The 24756-nt window shown below is 40.3% G+C and overlaps 1 protein-coding gene across 1 annotated transcript in view; it reads right to left on the bottom strand.

The window, feature by feature from the left end:
• EFCAB6 (EF-hand calcium binding domain 6) overlaps window positions 1-24756 on the bottom strand; it is a gene marked incomplete at its 5' end in the record, with an annotated part of 66812 nt that overhangs the window by 9045 nt on the left and 33011 nt on the right. Inside the window, 4 exon segments of the mRNA XM_010190950.1 lie at window positions 2905-3117; window positions 12386-12529; window positions 16493-16688; window positions 19784-19939. Coding sequence (XP_010189252.1) covers window positions 2905-3117; window positions 12386-12529; window positions 16493-16688; window positions 19784-19939 — 709 coding nt within the window.

Genomic DNA, 24756 nt, shown 5'->3' on the forward strand with positions numbered 1-24756 from the left:
ATCTTTACAGCCTTTAGAATCACACACAGTTACGGTGTATGGCCAGGAACCTCTACAGTACCTCTACAGTATAGCCAACCTACAGAAGACTTGGGGGCAGCTGCTGATGCCCTTGCTTCTGCTGCTCGTGGAGGTCTGTGTGGCTGCTTGGCCCAACACAGGACAGGTAGCTGACCCTCTGGGCTATGCATGGAATCAGAAGGATAAGGCTGGCTGATTTCCCACTGAACAGTGCTTTATTCAGTAAGAAGCTGCACTGAATTGAGACTACTCATGATATAAGCTACTAATCAAAGCAAGGATTATCACAGCCTGCCCTTAAATGAGCTGCGCTCATTTTGTGAGTGTTTCAAGAGTCATCAGTATGCCTTTTTAGGGTCTTCATTATTGATTTTTAATATAAATCTAATTGGGAACCTCAGATTGCTTTTGATTTGATCTTTTTCGGCAGAGACTTAAACCCTAAAGGAAACTAGTCACCTCTTTGATGCATGTGCCAAATTGCAGTCAGACTTCAAAGGGCAAAGGATACATTTTGAATTTCCTTTCAACTTTCCCCCATTGGCCTGGCTGCTACCACATTATGAATTATAAACAATTCTATTTTGCGTTTGTGATTATACTTCACACTTCATTCATAGATCTCAAAATGTATTACAAACTTCAATTAAATAGAACAATACCCTGATGAACTGGTTAGCTATAGTTAGAAACTATTTCAACACCCAACAATGTTTAGCCATTTGGGGAACTGCAGATAGTTCAAGCAAGTCAAGAGAGTTCAAGCAGAGAGGAGAAAAGCGCCTGTGATAAAAGGGGGAATGTCAGTTGACAAGATATTAATCAACACCTTGCTTGCAGCGTGTTTACCATCCTTAGCCTTTTATGAAAAAGGTCACAGTACCAGAAATTCAGAAGACCAAGAAGCCAAACTTCAGGAGGAAATTCTTCATCCACTACTTGATACAGATTCCAGCTGAGCCTTGCTAATAGCAAACAGTAAGTGGCCATCCTCCAGAAATGAATAAAAGAAGACATTTTCTGTGAAGTCATCCAGACTGTGACTATTAGTAACACTTCTGTAACAACTCTGAGCAGCAACAACAGCCTGAACAACAGGGGTTTGGATTAGCAGTGGTAAACCCTATACCCAGATTGGAAGGCTCTCCTGGGGCATCTTCATATAGATATACGTAGGCATATCTTTGAGAGGCCTGTCAAAATCAAAATATCTCTGGAGATACGGAGCTTGAGTCTTACTCACACAGAGGCTGCTGCTTATATAAATGAGGCTCCTCAGGCCTGCTTCTCGTTGCTATTACGGATGACAGTTTCTATCAAGTTTTTTTTTCTTCACTTGTCTGAGGTTCTTTTAAGTATAAAATAGCTGCTGTGTCCCTTCTTGAGTGTAAAGTAGACAGGATTCAGTCTGGAGGACTCTTCAGCTGGAGATGCCTGCCTTAGTGCTTCCAGAAAAGGAAAAAAAACCCGAAAACCAAGAGATTTTTGACAGCTCAGAAAGGTGTGCGTTCTCCTGCCTCGGCCAGGGCTCAGCCATGAGCTCACCCCTGCACTTCTGCTTAGCTTCACAGGAATGAGGGGAGAGCATCGCCACAGTTTCACTTTTGCTTTCACCGGGTGTTAAGGCTCCAGGTTCAGATCTGGCATTTGCACTTGGTACCACACTAAAAGCATGGCTACTAGGAATACAGCACACAGGACATTTGGGGTTTTTCTGCTATTTTCAAGGGGGAGAGTGCAAAAAAAAAATAAAAATCTTTCTTTTTCGGCTTTCATCTGCAACTTTACACATGCATAGCAGCACCTGATAACATGTCAGACTGTGCAATCACTGCTGTAATTACAAGCAGGCCCTGCTCCTGTCTGCAATTTATAGTAAAAAATGCTGGGCCAAGAAATCAGAGGGTATATCTGCAATAAGTGAAGTACCAAAATAATTTTCCATAGTGCAGTCATGTGTATGAGTTTGGAGGCTCTATCTCTTGTCTTTTGGTTTGCTGCCAAATGACACTGACACAATTGTGAGCATGAAGGTTACATTGTTGTGAAGTAAAATCTGAAATCTTTTAGTCAAGGTTACCTGTTTTTTTAATTCACCTAGTCTTTGGACTAGGAAAAAATCACATTGAACCAGCATTAGATAAAATAAAGATAAAAAAATGTCTATTTTCATTTTAAGTTCAGCAGAACCAAAATCTAATGACAGACTGGCCTCTCAGTTTCCCTGAGATTAGCACTGGGGTAATCAGGTGGTTTGCACTGACAGATTCATGCCATGACTTCAGCCACTCAAGCTAAATTCAAGGTTACATAAACTCTGCTAATGCTAATCTGGGCAAATCTTTAACCCGGAAAAGTAATTGAGAGGTGGCCGGGAAATGTCAAATGCTTGCCCCTTTCTTTGTTCACGGAAGGGCAGGACAAAATAGCTGCTGAGAATAAGAAATCTGCATTAGCTCCCCATGGATTACTTTTTATTCCATGCTGAGAAGGCTTTTTCCCCCACCAACTGGAAGTGGGTTAACTTAAAACTGAAAAAGAGAAACTTTAAAAATAGGGAATATACAGATAGAAAGCTAGTGAAAGAACTACTGTGCTTCAAATTCACACCTTCGCTATTAGCAATAGCATCTCCATGACTTTGCTTTAGAAAGCCTGTGATTATTATAGTTCATAACCATACTAAGAGATAAGGAAAAAAATAATCTCCCACAAATGCAGCAACAAATGTTCATGGAATGATAGTCTTAAAACATTTTCATTTCATCTGAATTTTTTAACTACTTGCCTATACACAGCAGTATGCAAACACACGTCTCTAGCCATAGCCAATTTACCCAGTTGTACAGTTAAATTAACAAGACAAAATAATAGTTTTCTTACTTGTTCTTCAGTCAGCCGCTGAAAATGTCGGTTACATATATCCCAGAACTCCCCTTTTGATACTGTATTATCTTTTGAAGAGTCAGTATCTTTAAACTCTTGTGCAAGTGTGTTAAAGCCAGCAGTCACTACTTCTTGTATCTGTGAGAGGATGCCTCTCTCTGACAGCTCCCAAGAAGATTTAGGTGGAATGACTTCTTGCCCTGCCTCAGTCTAGACAAAAAACATACACAGAGAATCAGTAATGGATCCACTGAATAAATTATAAATTGTGGTGTGGCATTCAGCCAGTGGAAGAAGGAAACGTCCGTGGAGAAGGCGGCCTTCAAGATCCCACAGGCAGTAAAACCTGCTTCCAGGAATTCTGGCTTGCACCACAAAAGAGAAAAGGAGTTACGCAAGTAGTTAAGGGAAAAAAAACAGACTCTCTATAAATGTGATCCAACTAATGACAGGCCAACAAAAGCACAGGATTCCATGATTGACCTAAACTTTTACAAAGGTCTAAAAAATTGGGTGATCTTACAAAGAGACCTATTTTGCTAATGCAGAAAAAAGGGAAGTGAGTGCTAACTAGCCCAAATATCCCAAACGTATTCTTCTCATCTGAATAGTCTTTAGCAAGCAGTGGAAATCTCTTCGATTGAAAAGGCACTTCAGTCTGGAGATGAAAGAAAGGGCAATTATTTCCCTTTCCTTTCTAAGTTCCAGGTATATTTAGGCGGCACTTTTTAATCTGGTCATCCACAGTAGGGATACTGCAGCTAAATGATGCAGTTGAAGGCTGCAAAATTACAGAATGTGTGAGGGGGGAAAGCAGAGAAGGGGTTGGGTACAAGTGTGTTAATGCTAGCATGAGATGTACACAGCCCCTTTTTTCAGTATGTTGCTTTCAAATCTAACACCAGTGTATGGCTTCTAAAATCTACCACTGGAGCTCATTGCTAACTAAACCCCCATTATGCATTCTGCAGGGTGGAAACCCACACTGAGTAAGTACAGTAGAAGGTCATATGGCAAGCAGAAATAGAAAAGGACAAAATACAGCTGGTTGGAATAAACTGTAGAGTAAAGCACTGCTAGGCTTTGATGTGGACATACCTGTGAATATAGAAAGTCTCACTGTGCATGCAAAGAGCTACATTTCATAAAATTAAATATCAATAAAGTCTACTCAATGTTTACTTTCTACCTCCATAAGTAGCAGCAAACTTCAGTTTTTAAAATGAAACCAAATCTTACTTATACAATTAGTCTCAAGAATGGCACAATGTGGAATAATAATAATAAAAAACTCAGCAGCAGTATTTTGAAGACAAAACTGCTTAATTTCAGAAATGGAAGCTGACTTTCCACCCACTGCACTATCTAAACTAAATATGTAAAATATATCGAAAGCAAAGTTTTCACAAACATAAGCGGCAGCCAGTTTTACTATAGCTGTGGCAAGAGGTCCCGGTAAAAACAAGAAAAATAATCCAGTTTTGATTCAAAGACATTTCTCTACAGCATTCCAAATGTTAGTATCATATTTTATATGCTCATGTTTAAGCATATAAGCTTTGCCACCTTCTTGCTCCATGCAATATGAAATACCAAAAAAGAAACAGATGGCTTTTGGTCCTGCGCTCCTGTTTCCTTGTCACGTCTCACATGATCGTTATAACTGGATGGAAAAGAAAATATGTTTCTTTACAGAACTGCAAGAAACCTACCTCCTAACCAGAAGACTCCAGTATCTTCAGATGCAAATAGCACTTTTCAGTATTAAACATCCTTTACATAAACCATACGTGTGGGACAGACATTACAGCTGCGTTATTATTAAGAGAAGAAATATGAGAAGTGGAATCTTGCATGCGGACGTGGAAGCCAGCCTGTGCTGTAGTCAGGAAATGAAGGTTGCCGGGCATGGTCCAGCGCAGGGCACACCTTCTGCCTGCCTGACATTACTGCAACTAAAAAAACACTGCACTGCTGCTTTTAATTATTGTAATGAAGCCAAAGACTTAGGGAAAGTGTTACTGCCCTGCAGCCTTTTAAAGAAATGTATTTTTTAAGTGAAAGCTTTCCTAATATATTTGATTTCAAGAGTTTTTTTATTTATTTCACAAGACCTAAAGCACTTTGATGTTAAAATGGTTAGAGTCAATAAATAAACTAAAAAATCACCTGTTCTGGTAAAACACAGACTGAAACTGGAAAAACATATTCAGTTACTGTATTACATTCATCTACCACATGCAGTTAACACATCCAGCGTATATCTATGATTCTATAATCTACAGCTAAAATAGTCACCTTTAGCTGAAATAATGGAGCTGGAGCCTAAAATCTCAGACTCTGGCTCAGGCATCTGTGCATTTAAATGCCATTTCTTCATTTGAAACAAACCTTAAGCACAGTGTGGGTCCATTTCTTAGCTTTGCTGTGCCTTGAAATGGAGCAACAGGAACGAAGCTGTCTCAGAACTGTGCAGCATGTGTCCTGGCAGTGCTTATAGACCATTTATAGAAGAGTTTTTCTTGGGTGAAAAAGGGTTACTTCTCTTTTAGTGATTTTCTGATATTCGCTGCCAAGTGCTCCACTCATCCCATCCAGCCATGTATGCATTTCACTTTAGAATTCAGGACCCTGCAGCCTGCTCCTGGTTTGTGTCTTAGATCACTGCATGGCCTCCCAGCAGTACCTGCCTCACACCATGGCCAGCTGCTGCCATAGGCTGTCAAGTCCAGGTTACCTGGCTGTCCTGCTCAGCCCTTCATGGACTTTCTCGTCCTTCCTAACAGCATTTGAGAGTGCCTTGGGAGGACCGTGTAAATCCACTTTCATCTCCTGCTTTCACCAAGAGAGGGGGGGCATTAATACAAGGCTTTTCTTATGGGCTACCCTATGTAGCTCTCTTGCTGTTAAAAAGCAAGGCTGTATTTTTCTTCTTCACAAAGTTCCCTGCACAGCCTCATGTCCTTTTCTATAAATGGCATAACTATGCTGATTAGTAATAAAAGAAGGCTCCTCCACCCACACCTGCTCAAGTGAAGCTCCGTTCCTGCAGCTCCTTCCTGTTTCTGGAAGATTTTTCTATTAAGAGGAATTCTTAATTAGAAAGTAAATCAGTACATCAAGTTAAATTACAATTTATCTGGTCCTCTTCCCTGCCCTGTCACAAGTTTGACCTCTCTGCTTTTCCGGGGAGGTTCAGAAAGCAAAGGTCTTGGGAAACTGCTTACACAAGAAGGCTCTTGTATCTCCCCCTGAAAAAGGATGCATTTTCCTCTTTGTACGTGAGAATGACCTTTGCCAGAAGTAATCATCCTTTTGACAGTTTACACAGTTTTAGAGGCTTCTGTGCTTTGCCCATGGGCCCTCCCTTACCCTAACAACATGTCTCTTCAAGTTGATTTCCATAAATGCTCTTCCCTAAAGATGTGTGGAAGCAGCAGTATTAGCTGCCTGAGCATGAACCGGGGTGGAAATGTATTTTCTTATGTTCAGATAACCAGTAATTCACCAGCCAGCCGGTTCTAGCTCTCAGTTTTAGCATTACAGAGAAGCTTGTATTTTATGGCTGGGTTACAAGTAAAGCTGTATCCTCATCTGGCAGTGATCAGTCTAGCTCCATTAACCTCAGTGCTGATTTACGCCTGCTGAGGATTTGATAGCTGGTGTGCAACAGGAGCTTGCAATAATAAACCCAATTATAAATAAAAGATGAAAACTCCATTGAGGGTCATTCTGTAATGTACCATTTTTCTCTTGACCAACTATTTGCAACAGACAGATTCAAGTTCTGAGGTCACATTTGCAGGATAAAATATTTTCGGTACCATTTAGAATTTGTAATGGCATACAATGGTTTGACAAAATGATTTGACACAATGAGTCAAAGGTGGCCCACATGCCAATCTCTGCCTTGTCTAGAAAAAAGCTATATCTCTCTATATGTAATTAGAATAACTATTGTATTAAATAACTATAGAACATTAAGCCTAGGTAGAACTGGGTAAAGAAGCAAGAGACAGAGCAAAGCTTCCCTGCTCCTCCATCTCCCCAACACTGTCCAGACCACTAATAGTATTAGGCCATCAGATTAACTATGTTCCCTACTTTCTATTATCCCTGCCTTATCATTTTCCTCTACTTTTAGTAAATATAGAATGAAAGACTTCCATCCCCAGGAACAATTTGCCATTTTGAAAATCATTAGACCCTTTTCTTCATTACTCAGAACAGAAAAATAAAGTGAGGTATGGCTTTGGCAGGCTTGTCAATGGGAAAAGACCCCCAAAACAGTTGTCCTGGCACAATGAGGGACAACCCATTGTAGTCATGGGGAGAGAACTGCACAGGAGACCAGGGACAAGGAGAGGAAATTTTCAAAGCAGTTTCACTATGGATAAAGAGAAACATGGAGTTAGATTATGATGTAAGGCAAGCTTTAACATTTCACAGCCTGAAGCAGGTGCAATACTGGAAAACAGACACAAGCATGTCTGTACCCCAGAAGGGGTATTTCCCTGGAGCACAGCTGTTCTACATGAGGACAAAGTTTCTGGTACTGCTGGCTGAGGATAAGGACTTAACCAGCAGGTCTGCTAGTCTCTGCTGCTGGCGTAATGGGTCATGACTGATGACAGTCAGTTGTCTGATCAAATCAGTGGCCCAGATCAAGAGGGCCCAGGGATTCAACAGATGAGGACAGTGAGTAATGAATAAACCTGTAAAACTCCCACCCCCAAGACAGGGAAAAGCACCCCTCTGTAGAGCAGATACTTATGTATTTCTGCTGCAATATCATAGGTAAGTCATGGCAGTAAAATGAACTTCAGCCCCCCACATCTGAATGCAGTGCGCGAGGGCTGGGTTAGTAATGCTGCTGAGTTTAGGATGCAAGGTTGTAGAAGGACTGAGGATGTAATTTTTCTGTTGCATGGGTTTTTTGAACTCCAAAATTATATGGTTACAGCAGATATACTGTAGTGTTGCACTTGGTGCATTTCATCACTCACAGGTAAATCAGTGCTTGGAGAGTCACAGCACAACCACCCTCCATTTGTGGAGCTGGTTAGCTATGTCAGTGCTGTCTCCTCTGTTGGTCTATGAATAGTTTCCAAGACCACATGGAAGCTGTTATGGTTGCATTTTCCAGGAAGGAGTTGTAGTAGCCACTGCGGAGAGCAATGAGATCTGAGAGCAAGTGGCTTTAGCTCCATAAGATCTTTACCAGCAACATGCCCAACAAAGATGGAGGCAGTAGGGACATATTCAATGCTTTTCACTAGCAAATAGCGAAAACTAGCCCTGGATCTCAGTCCTGGAACCTGGAGGTACAGTTGTCACAGTGCCAGGCTTCAAGAAGAGATGTGAACTTACTGCATTGGGGAGGGTCCTCTCGTAAGTACTAATCCAAAGAGAAGCAGGATGTTCTCTCTGGCAGGAAGAGCATCAAGAATGAACAAACAAGCCTGCAGTTTTGCAGACAGGTAGATTAGATGGAAATGGCTGAAAACAACATTCAGTCAGCAAGTGAAGAAGACACTCCACAGCATGAGACACTCTGCAGAGAAACTCAGAACAGGAAGGTAAACACAAGCGAATATCAAGAATTTAGTGTGGAAACAGAAAGTTCAGGATGAAGTTAAATCAAACATCTGACCTGATATCGAAATGTTCTGCAAATTTTTCTCCAAATAAGTTCTGGAAGTCAATCTGATTTGCAAAATTCATCATTTTGGAAGAAAACACTTTTTAAAAAAACAAAAACAAAACCAAAACAAACATAACCCCAACTTTGCTGAATATGTTTATACTCACTCTAGTAACTCCCTTTGTCAGTTGAAAGACACACCTGTCAGCAAACCTGTTAGCTCAGTTCCTGCCCTTGAATGGGCATGAGCAATTATATCACCCTTCTCTCCGTCATCTCCTCAGCCTGAGCTCTTTCTCCTCACTGCTGGACTTGACAGGTGAAGGTTTACTAAGCTTGCAGCAAATCACTCAGCAGTCTCAGCTCCAGAAAGCCTAAACAACAAACTGTTTGGCTCTGATCATAACACTTCCTTTTCCCGTATACTCTCCACTATAGTGTCACTGTGCTGATCCTGCATGGTAACCTTGCTGTTCTAGACCTGACCAGCACGCCCTGAACTATTCACTTTTAACACGTTCTTTACTTTTTCCCCTTCCACATCTGAAACAGCTCACAGTGGGGAAGGACAGGTGAGTACATTTTCTTTTGGGGGAGTCTGACTCCCGACTGCAGTTTTCATTAGGCCAGAGAGCTTTAGCCACTTATTTTAATGCAGAAGAGCTCAAATCAGGGCTTACTAATCACAGGACTGGCAGGCCAACCAAGAAAAGTTCATGGTGCATATTCCCGGTTCCAGGGTCTGGACTTTTACAAATATCCTCAGAGGGTTCATAACATCCTACCTAAGGCAATGTCCTTTCTATCTACTTCCTCAGCTCTTCTGCCTCTGGTTAGCAACATCCAAGCTAAGTGCCATAATCATGGTTCTTTTTTACCTGGATATTAAGCTGCAATCACATAGCTTAAAATACTTTACATTTCTTTAATTCTATTTTTGTATAGCATAGCCCTACAGCTCTACAGAGCTGTATTTCAGTGAGCATCCTGCTCATATACAGATGCTGTAGGGTGTACTATAGAAAGTTAATCAGAACGTAAAGCTCATCAACATATGCCAAAGCCATCAAAAGATTCACGTGATGCATAGAACATTTAGAAATAATTTCCGTAAGATTTTTTTTTCCATCTCCCCTTATTCAGCTGTTTTCTAAGGAAAAAAAATACAACTCAAACCTGTATGGCTTTTGAGTTTGTGAATGTTTGCCTTTGTGGTTGTGGGTTTTATTTATGAGGTGCCATTTGAGACAAAAGTCATCCCAGGCTCATACTTTACTAGTTCAGTAAATTTTCCATACTTTAATGATCAAGCTGCATACTTTACTTGTTACTTTTTAATATACTTCAGTGATCAAATTGTATAGCGTAATGATCAGTTTTCCTAGTGTGCCTGAATGAGTTGCATACCTCATTAATTTAGATACGTACTTTACAGACCAAAATTGTAGCATGTTTGAATGAAGTGAATAATTTAACAACCAGGCTTCTCTCAGAACCTGCACAGGAGCCCAGGAATACGTGTGAACCCAGGGTGGGATGAAATTGCAAAGGCGTGGGAAATTTTGGGTTGAATTCAAAAGGAAAACATGAGATTTGAGAGCATTTGGAAGCCGAACCAGCACTATGAACCTGGTTCGTATTTGTTTTGTCTTTTCAAAAATGTTCCCTTGTGGATTAATTTGGGATTTTAATGATGGATTTATCCCTTCTACCCCTAACATGGCACAGAAAAACTGTTCAAGGTGAATGCTCAATACTGAAAAAAGCAGTACAGACTCCAGCCCTGTCATGGACCAAGTACCTCCTGAAAGATGGGGAGATAGCTTAGGGTTTTTTTTCAAAGTCGAGGTGGAAAGTATTTGTGATGTTGGAGGACTAACTCCAAGAGACTTCATGTTAAAACATGCACCCTTGCAGAGTATGACCTCAGGAGTGTGCAGCTTGTCACGTTGTTAAGGAGGTTTAGCACTTACTTGGAGAATGAGTAGATACTGCAGGAAACCCTTCCCTAACAAAAGCAGCTACCTGTTCTAAAGTTAACATGAAAGTTTGCTGGCAGGTCGATATTACAGTGCACAAACACATTCTTAAAATAATTTTACTGATATGTTGCATTTCATACAATTGGTCTTTGTGCTGATATGACTCAGTTGAAACTTACTGCATTTATATCAGCATAAAAGCAGGAAAGGGGGAAATGCGGCATTTTCTAACCTATACAAAGTATTCTAATATTGTACACTTGAGAACCATGTCATCTATTATATCTCTTAAGGCTGCATTTTAATTTTAATAAGATGAAAATATAAATATTTTAAAATCCCCAACTATTTTTTTAAATAACTATAATTAAATGTAGTCCTGCCACTAAGGACAAAACAACAGTTGCACTACTATAAATATTAATGCTAAATTTACAGAGAATAAAATACATTTAAGCAACCTTATAAAAATTTGAATAAAACTGCACTTATAATAAGCACTTTGGTAAAGCTATGCCTGTTGGTAACTGACACTAAAGACTCTAATCTGCCACAAAAGCCTTTAACACATTACAGACATTTGGGGCTGTTTAGGGGTCCTCCTTCATTTGTGATCCCTCCTCCTCCTCTTGCGAGTCACCCAAGACGTGCACTTATTTGAAGCCTGACAGACTGACTCAGGACATGAAGAGGCTGAGACAGATCTCCCTGGTTTCCCAGCTTCTACTTTATGACACAAGATTTAATCACTGTATGGCTCTACACAGCTTTGTTTAGCACAACATTCTATTATCGCCATGGCAATAAAGTGGTAGGCTTTTTATATGCTTTTCCATTGGGTGATGATTATTATTTTCCTCATTTTATTTGTGCTTTGAGCATATAGTTTTGCAAATGAAACATAGTTACTTCTTAGAACATAAGATGCAAGTTAATACTTTCTTTTTTTTTCTTTAGAACTGCTTTTTATCCAGCCAGTTACCAGCTTTCACATCCTTAGCCAAGTTCAGGAATGAGCTGCAAGGTCATTTGGACTCCTGCACCCTCAGATCTACTTATATCCGCTTCTCGCAGGGTAAGGCAGGTTAAGGGGGAGAAGTCAGAGGAAAGGGAAGGACTGTGAAGTTAAAATAGACAGAGTCTTCTCTCATTTACACCTTTTGATAATGCTCCTGTTATTTGCAAACACAGTAAGGTTTGCTGCATTGATAAAAGCATGTGATTATGCACTGAAGGATCTGTTCCAGCAGTCTGCTCCAAGTGAACGAGTCCGAGTGAGGCACTGTGGACACAAAACTCTGACACAGAGAAGCAGCAAATCTTTGAGTTGTTGCAGCATGCATATTCAGAGCACCAGAAGACTCTGTCCATGACTGTAGTCAAGATTTCCTCTGTGCTTGACTACTCTGTATTTGACTTTTCTTCTACACCCACGCTGCTATTACTGCTTGGCACCATGAACATGGTGGGCTTCCCACTCCATTTACTTTTCTATCCAGCCCCTGACAGTCCACCTAGACAGGTCAGGGATTGCTGGGCATATTTGGATATCCTACATTCTAGATCGCCCAGTTGGGGCAATCTGGCTGCTTCTATAGTCATGCTTTCAGCTTGACACATGTACAGACCTAAATCTATGTGAGTGCCAGATGTCCAAGAGCAGTTTGTAAGGAGTTAAGGGCTTTGTGGAGTTCAACAGAGATCAATAGAAAGGTACGTGCATTTCGCATGCTTAGTTAGTTAGTCACTTCTGACACATTGGATCTTTTCTTTTAAATAAATATATCAGAGCTTGCTAATGCTTCTTACCTCTATGAGGTTTTATGTTTTTCAGGAAAACTTTTCAGTCTACTGTGAAGTCCTCACAAAGGCTGAGGTTCTTGAGAAGGTGCCTGAACTGCTAGTCTGGTAATTTAAAGCAGAAATGGTCAAGTACTTGCTGAAATTCCAGTGCTTTAATTACTCCAGTATCATCTTTATTGAATGGACAAAACACCTGAGAAGCAAGAATTCACATTTTTAAGCAGACCTAGACATTCCAAAAGTGTTTTTTAGCAGTCATTTAGCAGTTCATATGGAAATACTTGAGACCTGTATGCCTCTTACTTGCATCTACTTTATACATGAAGAAACAAAATGCTTTTCTCAGAACCTTACTTAGTTTGAAGCTTTCCATTCTTTTAAAAATGAGATGCAGTTGTTGAAATAAGCCAAAAATAGCCTGTATTTCTGTGCCATGTGTAAATATAAACATGGAAATAAACAATGACCTACACTAAAAGCAAAAAGGCATTATATCAAGCATCCAAACATTCCTGAAAAGGTAGTAGTTAAGACAAGAGGGAAAACAAACAAAATTTTTTAAGGGTTACCTTAAAGACTTTTAACTGAAATATTATAAATTAAACTAACCTAAGCATATTTAACTTGCCTTTTATTCCCCCACCAAATGATTGTCTCTAGTGGGGCAAGTCTGTTTTCTGCTCTTGTTGTGGTTTAGGGCTGGGCCGGGCACTAAATCCTGGACAGACGCTCTCTATTAACCCCTCTCCCCTCCCCAGAAGGGAAAAGAAAAGAGAATAAGGGAGAGAGACTTTACAGGTTGGAAAATAAAACTAACAGATGTAATGAAACAATAATACTAATACTACAGGATAATAATGTAAATAGGAAAAGAATGAAAAATATGCAGGTATGTACAAATATATACAAAACCAATATAAAATCCTTCCCCCACCCTCCCCTCAATGACGAATGCGTCACCAGAGGCTCTGCAGAGCAGGGCACTGGAAAAGTCCCAGACCAAACTCAGCAGCAGGTGGGAGCAGGATGCAGAACACACGAGTCAAGACTAGTGGCAGATGAACTAGCAGGGTTCTGCTCCGGCCTTGGCCTCTGCAGGATCGAGATGGACGGAAAGGTCCGAGATGGAAGGGCTCCAAGATGGATGAAGAGGGAAAAGGATCGAGACCCTTGTGATCCTTCGGCTTTATACTGAGTGTGATGTATGAGGGATGGAATACCTCGTTGGTCCATTTTGGATCTGCTTCCCCCCCGCCCCGTAGGTGCAGATACAGCACCCATGATGAGACAACTGACCTTGAGCATATCTTCTAGCAGCGCTGTCTGGGAAAAACATGCTGCCAGTTTCCAGCAAGTTCAGTCACTTAAAGGAGACTGAGCTGAAAAGTAAAATCACTAAATAGAAAATTACTTCTACTTAGCTCAAACCAGGACAGCTCTGTAAAGGACTCAGTAGTCCTCCATCCTCATTAGCTTCAGCTCATCCTGAAGGCTTGTTTGCTCTCTTCTCATCCTCCCTTGTACAAAATGCCCTGCCTTTTCTTTGTGGGAGTTTTCTAGAGGTTTCCCAGGGGAAACAGATTTGGTTTAGCACAGTTGCAGCAGGAGGCATGCAAGAGAGTAGTTCAAATGAGTGGCAGAAATACCAAGGTCTAGAAAAGTTGCGGGTCATATCTAGTCTTATTCTGCTTGACTGCTACTTACTTACCATGCCCCCTTGTTTTATTCTGCCACTTATTTATGATGCTGCTCATACAAATCACTGATGTCATAAATTTAAATGAATATTATCCCTTTCAAAACTTTAGGCTAAAGTCCTATTAGTCTGCCAACCCTATAGCATATTGATGTAATACAGAAAATTTTATGTTTTACCATTAGAACTGTTCTAAATAATGGATTTAAAAATGTATATTTAATGTACATGGAGCATGCCTACTCGCAAAACAAATGCTATCATATCCAGAGGACATTGGAAATGAATCCTTTGAACACTAAACAGGATTCCTTAACTTCTTAATGTGAAAGTTTGATCTTTGTTTACATACTGAAAGACTTATGAGAAAAATAAAGCATTGAGTATGTTCTAAGCATTGTACTGAGTATGGTGAAAATAAATGGAAACAATTACACTGGCAGAGAGAACCCACCTGAACTCTTAAACAATTTTTTATGAAACTTCAAAAGTCTGTATTCAGCTGTAGAAATGTTAAGGATGGGATGTGATTCCCCCCCCCCCAACTAGCTGGGCTCTAGGAACTGTGCTCTCAGACCTGCCTCTTTACAACAAAATATTTGGTTATAAACTTACGTTGTTAGAGTCACCCACCACAAAGGTGGCATCAAATATTACTAAAAAATGGCTCAAAAGGGGAGAATGTTCTTATTTTCTCATACAAAGGAAATAAGAAATAGTTCTGCTTCTCCATAGCATGATAGACAGATTCTGGCTCTTCCTGGAAAAAATGTCTTGGCCTCTGAATTTATATTATCCACCAAATGGCATCCTTAAAAGATGAAATGGATGATTTATTCATGTTAAAATTAATTTTCAAGTCATATCTTCAGCAGACAAAACAGTGACCTTCTCCATTCCCAAGACACCCAGAGATGAGAGGACAGATACTGTCTTCTATCAAAATGTAACATACACTAACCTGTGCTATTGTATTTATCTATTTCTTATTTCAATAATGCAGAGAACAGGAAGGAATGTTTTTCTCCTCACTATGAAAAATGTATAGTGATTCTATAAATATTTCAGTATCCTGTTCAGTACTTAGTCTATCTGGCCAAAAATGGCAACGTGGTCCCAATAAGGTTACAAACGTCACAAGAGTCTCCAAATAGTGTGAGAAGAGCTATCTGTAAAGAAACAGGATCTCCTATAGGACTACTTTTTTTTGTTTGTTCCAGTGACATCACTAGTGATGTCTTTGTAGTGTTGTATTATTTTTAGCTGCAGAACAGAGTCCACAGATTGAGATTTCAGAAATGCAGCCATTGAGGACAGGGTATTTCTACCCCCAACATCTTCCCAGCCACTGTTCCCCTCCCCTCACTTGTGTGGGCAGCAGCTCTCCCATGGCAACACACAAGTGATCAGGCTTTTCTCAGGTTGAAGCCCCCTGACCTGGGCCATTGGGTAGAGATACAGCCACTGATTTTGACACAAGGCAGGTGTGAGGACCACATTGCTGGGGATATGGTGGTAGAGAGGCATGAGCCTGCCTCTAAAGCCAGGAGCTTAAACTGGACCTGAAACTGCAGGTGCAGATGAGATGACTCTACAGTTCTTTGCAATAGAAATGTTTTCTTCAAGATCTTTTAGATTATCGTTTCTCACGCTTGAAAACAATCTTGAAATTCTTTCATCAAGAATTATTTACTCCAGAGGCTGCTGCATTTCAGTAGACTTCTACACAACTGTCTAAGACTGCTTAATATACGGCATTTTTTTCATTCAAGGCTTTCAAAATTCTAGAGAGAAGGGTTTTTTTTTAATTGTTCTCATTTTACAGGTGGGAAAACCAGGAAACTTGCTGCTCAACAGCTAATGCTCCTTATCTGTCTATGTCAGAATCAGAAGTGGGCAAGAACACAAATGCAGATAGTTGCAAAGCCCCAGTTAGAGGTTGTAACTTCTGCAGCCACTATAATGTGCTCACATCCAATCACACATCTTTATCCTCAGTCACTTGCTGTGTGATTCTTTCATCTGATAAAACCCAACATGCCTGCCCACGGTAGCATATTATATCTACTTATGAGTCTCAGCTTAGGAAACTCAACAGAGCTATTTGAAAGACATGTAATATTCACATGCTTGGGACAAAAAATACAGAGAAATGGAGGAAGAAGAAAGGTTTGGGAAAGAAAGGAAGGTCCTCTTAGTTTGCTGTTCACATTTTCCTTTCCAATCCTAACCTTCACGAAACCTCCAGGCTTGATTTCATATGCTTGTTTTGTGGTGTTACCAGAATACAATGAATTAAGAATTCTGCAGTTGTCACAAGTTACTATTTCTACATAGGCCACAGTTGTTGGTAGCACTCGATTAATAGCAGAAAAGTTTTGAAGCCTTTGGGCTAGTCCCCAGCTCGACAGGAAAAAAAAACAGAGACTAAGTAAGATGCAGTGACCACATGAAACTCACCTTGTACAACAAATCATAAGATGACACAACTATTTCTTTTATCTTAATTAGGGTCTGTTCTAAGCTGAGCACCGCAAAGCTTGCAGGTGGTGCAGACTGCTTTTGTCTCTGTTGGTGTTTTGATGCTCTGCCTTCATCAATTGCTCTCAGGAAATCAGAATAAGAGAGCTTGCTGTCGTGAATGTTGATTCCTAAGCTAAGGGGGAAAACACAGAATGAGATATCAATGATTATAAATAATTATCTCACTGTTGTCTGTACTGATTAATTATGATGATGTATTATTTGTACTGCAGCAGCACTTCAGGATATGCTTGTGCTGCCAGTGTATAAATCCTGTTAGTTCCAGCCCAAGCTCTTTCTCAGGTCTAAGCCACCAATCCTATAATTTAAATGCAGCCACACGCTCAGATGCAGATCCAGGCCAATCTCCAGATCCTTAAGAGGAGATCTGTTTTATCCTGGGCCCAAGTGCACAACCTTCCAGTCCATCAGCCTTAACTTCATGCTTTTTAAACAGAGCACACTATTTTGAACACAATCTAGTCCTGAATTTACCATCCCCAATCTGGCCAGAGGACATGCAGGCTCCCAACCTTGTCCTTGGATCTCCTTTTCATATCACAGTGTACACAGTCTAATAGATTCTGTTGAGGAGTAGATAGATGTTCCTTCTGCTAAAAGCTGGTACTTAACCCTGCTTCACAAAAATACCTTCGATTCACAGATGCTGAAGCGCTGCTTAAGCTTCCCAATATGTCATGCTCATTACAATTCCAAGAAAAGAAGCACAAGCACATACAGCTTGGTAAGATGCTACCAGACACAAGCTACGACACCCAGTACCACCCTGTGTTACGGTTCATGAATGTAACAGCATAAGTCTACACTTACAATTTCTCTACCCCAGGGAGGGAAACCAAACCAGGTTCTATAGGATGCTTCTCCTTATAATTGTGATAGAAGGGCTTACCTTCCCTCTCAACCTGCACTTCACTTTGTGCAGCTTGTCAGGCCACTAGAGAATTATTTCACGCATCCTTGGCAGGACTCAGCCTCACATCTCAGGCACTGACCCTCTCTCCTTTCTCATGTCCACTGAGCTGCACAGAGCACTGGTATGCTTGGCCCAGCAGCCACTGTCGCTGACTTGTGGCACGCTGTGTCGAGTGGTTCTCTTCTGATCACTTGTGGTCAGGCTGTACCTGGGAGCCCAGCCCATGGGCTCTGCAGGCTGCATTCACGACTTGCTGAATTTCTGTCTGTCAGCTGAAACATCTGCTGGATCACAGACACCAGGGAATTTCATGTTCTGTCACATCAGAAATTCAGTGGGTTACAGAGCTGACTAGAGATAGCTCCAGGTAACAAGAGTGAATATATTTTTGCATCAAATATCAGCATGGGGACAGATGAGCTCTTGCATATGATTTGGGGGTCTACTTTTTTCTTTTTTGCAGGGGACTTTGTTATCAAACTAAATTAATTTTTATTCAAAGATGTTTTTACCTTAAAAAGGCTGGGATTAAGGCAAGCTTCATATAGGCAGAATATATGTGAAAATAAAAGTAATTTAGCATGAAAGATTAAGTTGAGATGAATAGCACTAACCAATACATGAAAAGCTACTTTCCTCCAATGTCCTGTGACTTGAGACCAATTAATCAAACGATACACAGTACATTTTAAACAAGGTCTTCAAACTTGTCTAATGAGCCTGCAGAGTTCATCACCATGAGGGATACAATAGCAGGGGCTTGCTCTGCCCTCGCTTACCTGGTCTAAAGCCAGTACAGTCAATTTGTGGAATTTCTGATCACTGAAAGACAATCAGAGCCTCCAGACTACAGTGTACATGAGGTGTTCTTGATACAGATCCATTCACTCCCATGGAATTATTCCAGATTGACCTTAGAGTTACCATCTATGGAGAGGTTTTTAATAGGCTTCAATAATTTTATAGCAAATCATCAGAACTATAGATTCTTTACACAGATGTATTAGGTAGACAATTCCTATGCTGCAGGGGAATGGTTGGACATTTTTGGCACTTTTTTTTTTTAGAATTCTGGGTCAAGGCAAGTCCTCGAGAGCCAAGACCTGACAGAGGAGATGGCCCCACTACACAATCCTGATTTTCTTGTTTAAAACTAAATTACTGTCATGTACTTTTATCATCTGTTTCCACAGTAAATCACTGCGGACCAATGCCTCAGCTACCAATCACCAGAATATCCAGTTACAAGAATGTCTAATTAATGGGGAGAGCCAGTAAAACAAAGAGGAAGCTTTATAAAACAGGCTGGAAAAGAAATTAACTATAGACCCCATATCTGCTAGTAAGAAAAAAAATATTCAAGAGCCCTGATTTTGCATCCTGCAGCTGCACAGCACTCCCACATACTACCCGTGTCAAGCTGGCTCCAATAGTGGAGACAGTGTGTGGAAAAGGAAATAATCAACACCATTTCAGTGGAGAAATAAATTGCCAAGTGGGCATTAAAATTTTAGTAATAAAACTAAATGCATATGCTAATCTACTCTGTATTATTTAGAAAAGACTATTTTGGATCAAGAAAGGAATAATCTGCACAAAATTACAATGAATGGAGGTGTTTATCATCAAGGGGTCTTTGAGAAAGAAACAAGCAGCAGATTCCTATTAAGGTTTCAATTCATAAAAAGTTGATCACCCAATTAAAGGTGAACTGTGAGAAGACTTTGTTAATTTTATTTCGGAAAAGAGTCTGGTCTGGCAGGCTCTGGAGAACAAAACCCAGTGCTGCCAGGCATACGACCTCTGGGAGGTTGTTTGGTGCAGAGAACAGTAGTACCTAATGTTGGAGCAGGCCATTTGTGTTCTTCAGTCTCTACAAAAGAGATTTTCCTTCTAACTCATATTAATACAACAGAATTAAAAGCACAATTTTGCATGACAGCAACATTGGATCATTTGAATATTATTCCTTTTTCATAGCTTGATTTAATTCTATTTCTATTTTGAACAGGATGTTTCACACGCTTAATCTATTAAATTGAAATTAAGTAAATAAAACAAACTAACAAATTCACAAACTCAAAGCATACTTTTTTGTGTAAGAAGACATTTCTCTCTCATTACGTGCAAAATCAATACATTACCTCAAAAGATTTTTCACTCATATGCAGTTTTAAGCACACGGGATCTCCATTAGTATTTAACAGAGCTGCTCATATGCTTAACACTAAGGAGAAGCTTATAGGCTTTGCTGGGTCTGACTTAAGAGGTGCTTAGGAGATAATCATACAAACCTGCTTAGGAGACAACTGAACTGATCATGATCAAGGTAAGAGTTGAATTCTTGCAGTATTCTGTGCAGGTCACATACTGTTACATAGCCATCTCTATTTTTATCCACTTTATGATGAGTCTTATTGAAATCTTGGAAGTAATCTCTAAATTTATCCCTGAAAGACAGAGGATGTTTATTTTATCTCCTTTGTTAAATGAGATAAAAATGTTACAGACAAATACACAAAACAGGAGTGGTGGGGCAGAGAAAGATTTTGAGCTTATCTGTGTGTGGTAAGTTCATATAGTTCATTCAAAGACTGCCAGATTGTTCACAAATAAACCTCAAACCCAACATCCCCCTCCATTTAATTTGCACATGGAATTGCATGGTTCAAGCCTCCCGTTGTAAACAAATGCTCCTTGGGTGATTAACTGTCTTCTCTCCCCATTCAGAACTGCAGCTACAAAATGTAGTGCTCTCTTTAAAAGCTTGCCCTGGTTGGAGTTACAAAATATGTAGCACAGCTGTTAAAATGATAAGGGTTTGGCAGCATGCTTTCTGCAATTTGAAGCTCCTGAAACTTTGACATTGTAAGAACTATTTCCACAAAAATACCTGAGCAAAATCTGGAGTAGCGCAGGGCCTGACCCATGCCCAAGGGAAGAAGTGCAGAGCTTCTGCTGACTCGTGGACTTCGGATCAGCACCTTAAAACCTCTTTGAGATAGTTATAATTTCTTGCACATGGCCAAACTCAAGCCTCAAAATCTTGACTCTTCCTCACACTTTATTTTGTCACTTATACTTCACAGGCATCAGGGAGATTTCAGAAACCCAAGCAATATCTCTCGCTGTCTCTTGATTCAACAAAAGCCTCTCTGCATTTTGGCTCAAGAGGACAAGGCAAGCACAAACATCTCTCCTTACTGCATGTCTTCAAGTAGCAAAGTCACTTGAGATTAATGTAAGTTAAAACAGTTGTGAATTACATCTTTATGCAGTTTACCAAGTATACATAAATTATCTATGTATATTCAGCACTTACAGGATGATACCCTTATGGCAAAAATGACAAGTTTGGATCTGGGTTAATACCTACAGCTGCACTCCATTTGCTGGGGGATTGCTCTTTCTGACAGCCCTAGGGTACACAGTGTGGAGGCTGTGTTCATTAGAGAGTCTGGATTTGCAGTACAAAAGGCTTATTGCAGTGCTAACACAGTTCAGCAGTGTAACTGACATAATCAAGCATGATTTGTCATCTCAGCCCCTCACCAAGTCTGTCTGTAGATCTAACAGCCTCGACCAGTTCACTCTCCTCCTTGTTAAGCCACTGTCAATCAGCCAGCACCCGAGTCTTACATTTTCTCATTAGTAGGAACAGAATAACAGAATCATAAAAGAGTTTGGGTTGGGAGGGACCTTTAAAGGTCATCTAGTCCAACTCTCCCTTCAATGAGACACATCTTCAGCTACATCAGGTCCAACTTGACCTTGAATGTTTCCAGGGATGGGGCATCAGCCAGCTCTCTGGGCAACTTGCTCTCTGGGCAAATTTCTTCCTTATACCTAGTCTGAATCTACCCTCTTATAGTTTAAAACCATTACCCCTTGTTCTATTGCAATAGACCTTGCTAAAAAGTTTGTCCTCATCTTTCTTATAAGCACCCCTTAAGTACTGAAAGGCCACAGTAAGGCCCCTCCGGAGCCTTCTCTTCTCCAGGCTGAACAAGCCCAACTCTCTCAGCCTGTTCTCATAGGAGGGATGTTCCAACCATCTGATCTTTTTTTGTGTCTCTCCTCTGGACCTGCCCCAACAGGTCTATGTCTTTCTGGTGCTTTGGACCTCAGAGCTGGACGCAGTACTCTAGGTGGAGTCTCACCAGAGTGAAATAGAGGGACAGAATCACCTCCCTCGCCCTGCTGGCCACACTCCTTTTGATGCAGCCCAGGATATGGTTGGCTTTCTGGGCTGCAAGCACATGTTGTTGTCTCATGTCCAGCTTTTCATCCACCGATATCCCCAAGTCCTTCTCCATAGGGCTGCTCTCAATCCCTTCATCACACAGCCTGTATTTATACTGGGGGTTGCACCGATGCAGGACCTTGCAATTGGCCTTGTTGAACCTCATGGGGCTCACATGGGCCCACTTCTCAAGCTTGTACAGGTCCCTTTGGATGGCATCCTGTCCCTCAGGTGCGTAATCAGTCATTAGAAGGCTAACATGGGACATGCTAAAGCTCATATGCTTTTTAGCAGTACTTAGTAAGTCTTTTCAGAACTTTACAGACTTTCATGGATCTCCTCAGAGGCATCTGGTCTCAGCTACAGTTACTGGTGCTGTCTTTCTTCTCACAGCACTGCAGAAATCTTGGTTTTCCATTTGTTTTTAAGAAGCTGTAAGTTCAGTACTACCTTTACAAGAACAGTACATTTTCCTTTCCATCTTTTTGGAGTTTGCACTTCTTATGAAAAAAAGAACAATTTCCCCCATAGCTCTCAGGGTTCAGGAAACACCATTGAGTATGTAAACAACATCACCTACCTTAAAAATTCTGAATTATGATATGACTTAGGAGGGTTGTTAGTGATTTATTGTATGCTTCAGACCCATTGTACCTTCCACTGTTATATGGGCTAAATTGGAAGTACCAGGACACCCTGCTCCACCAAGTGTCAGCTGTCAAGAAATCATTTTTCAGTGAAAGTATGGCTTGCTTCGCAGCTTGCTTGAACCACTATTGTATTCAGGATATCTGGCTATCCCTCATTCTTTAAAAGTAATTTCAGGCCTGAGCTGCTGAACAGGGCACTATTGATATACGAAATTTCTGGGACTCCATACCCCAAAGAGTAGAACATTACTGTATGCCATAACATGTTCTGGTGTTAAATTCAATCCAGATGTGATTTCAGGTTAATGCCCAAGTCAGATACTTACAACAGGTTCTGATGAATCAATACCTTTCACATTTTTCAACAGTCACGAGCGTCCTGTACACTCTGTGAGGCACATCAGATCACAACGCATTGACATCGCTATGCGGTTACCTCTGAAGTGTATGCTGCTAAACACAGAAAACTCTGATCTGAATTGGTCATATGGGCTTGGTATGCAATGCCCTTGCTACCCAACAGGTGGTAACCTTCATGACTTTCTGTGTTGTGTCATCTTTTGTACAGCCTCACCAAACCTAGACCACTTTTTTCTGAAATAGGATAATAATTTTATTTAAATTGTATTTCGAGGTGTTAGGCCATTCTCTGTGTGGTTTTCAAGAACAGAGTCCTTGAGCTGTCTAGAAAGTATGTCTTTGATCAGTAATTTTTTCTCTGACTTATGCTTTACTTTCAAATTGAATGTTTTCTACCTAAAAAAACACCACTAGGAAGTCATACTATTTTTATATTATGGAAGCTGGTCTTTCTTTTGCCTACAAAGTGGTTTGTCTCAGCTCTGACTATAACAGACCAACAAACAACTATGTGGCATTTCTTAGAATCAGAGAGCAGAGCCAGAGCTTTGCTCTGCTTTCTTCATGCCTTGAATCATGGTGTTGACAAGCCACACATTTCCATTGATTATTTTTTCAATAATACTGCCTGTGAGCCATCTTTTGAAGACCTTGTGTGTCTTCTAGTGCCAATATACATAAGGTCAGGCATCATCTGTATGAATGCCTTTAAGTTGGGAATTCTTTTCCCAGATTTACAGCCCAGTATGTCCATTTTGTGTAGTAACTCAAAAGCTACTTGCACAGATTACCCATGTGATATGAACTCTCATGTAACATTCACATGCTCACAGGCCTCTGGACACCCTTGTTATCTTTGTGGATGGCATAGTTATAATGACTCTGTTTTCTCTTGTTAACAGTTAATATTTTATGTTTTTTTCTCTGTCCTTATATTTGCATTTCTGTTTAATCCTACTTCTCAGGCACACTTGGATACGGTTTTTCAAATTCCCTACTGGTTTTCTTTCTACTTGAGATCTTCAGTATCTGTTTAAGCAGTTACAGTTGTTTCAAGTGAATGGTTTTTCCTATACTTTTTCTGTGAAAACTCAAGAATGGACTTTAAGCCTAAAGGAAGTATAAGAAAGCAGAATCTCCTGTACAGTAGTCTGAAAATGCATAGTGTTAAACTCCTGTCATACAAAGAAGTTTGCTTGGATCCAGCAGAAGAATCTGAATTTATAATTTTTTAAAAAATTGATTAATATTTGTAAAAACATATGCAATCTTTTTACCTGAAAATATCCTTTATAGGACAGAGTCTGTCCTGAAACATATACTTAGCCCCACTGGATGTAAGAACAATCTCAGTCACTTGATCTTCCAGTTCCTTAGGGGCTCTTCCATTTTTAAACTTTCCACCATTACTCCTACATAATCTAGCTCCTTTATGAGCTTCTCTTTCACAACCAGAAGAATGTTCCTAGCTGCACACATTGCTGTGAAAATACAGCTCTGTATTCTGTGTCTATTTTACCTCAGACACGAAATATTTCTGGGTACACATCTCCTGTGTTTATGGTTCCTTCATCAGTCTCACTGCTTTAACCAAGCCCAGGACTAGCCATGTTTTAGACCAAATATTAACTCTTTCTCCCTATAAACTTAAACTACCATGCTCATCTTCACTTTACAATTTAAGTTCATATACTCCTTTAGGAGGAATTAGATTATCGCTAGAAACCCTCAATTTCAATAAACTTTCTTCATGTGCAGAGATTCCTGAGTCAGAATTTTTTGTGTGTTTGGAGGTAACATTGACTGAGGACCAGTTTTGAATTTAGAGGTGTTCATCTTCTGCAGCCCCCTCCTGCAGATTTTGCACAGAATTTGCATGGTATTCATTGTATTGTTGGTTTGTGCACTATCACATAGAACTGGGCATATGAAGATTATTCTTTTTTGCTTCTGCTTTTCCCATTGTAAAGTCTCGTAAAATAACTGGATTTCTTATAGCTGCTGCAGAATTTCT

The sequence above is a fragment of the Mesitornis unicolor genome, unplaced genomic scaffold (genome assembly GCF_000695765.1).
Source record: "Mesitornis unicolor isolate BGI_N332 unplaced genomic scaffold, ASM69576v1 scaffold19668, whole genome shotgun sequence".
NCBI classification, from domain to species: Eukaryota; Metazoa; Chordata; class Aves; order Mesitornithiformes; family Mesitornithidae; genus Mesitornis; species Mesitornis unicolor.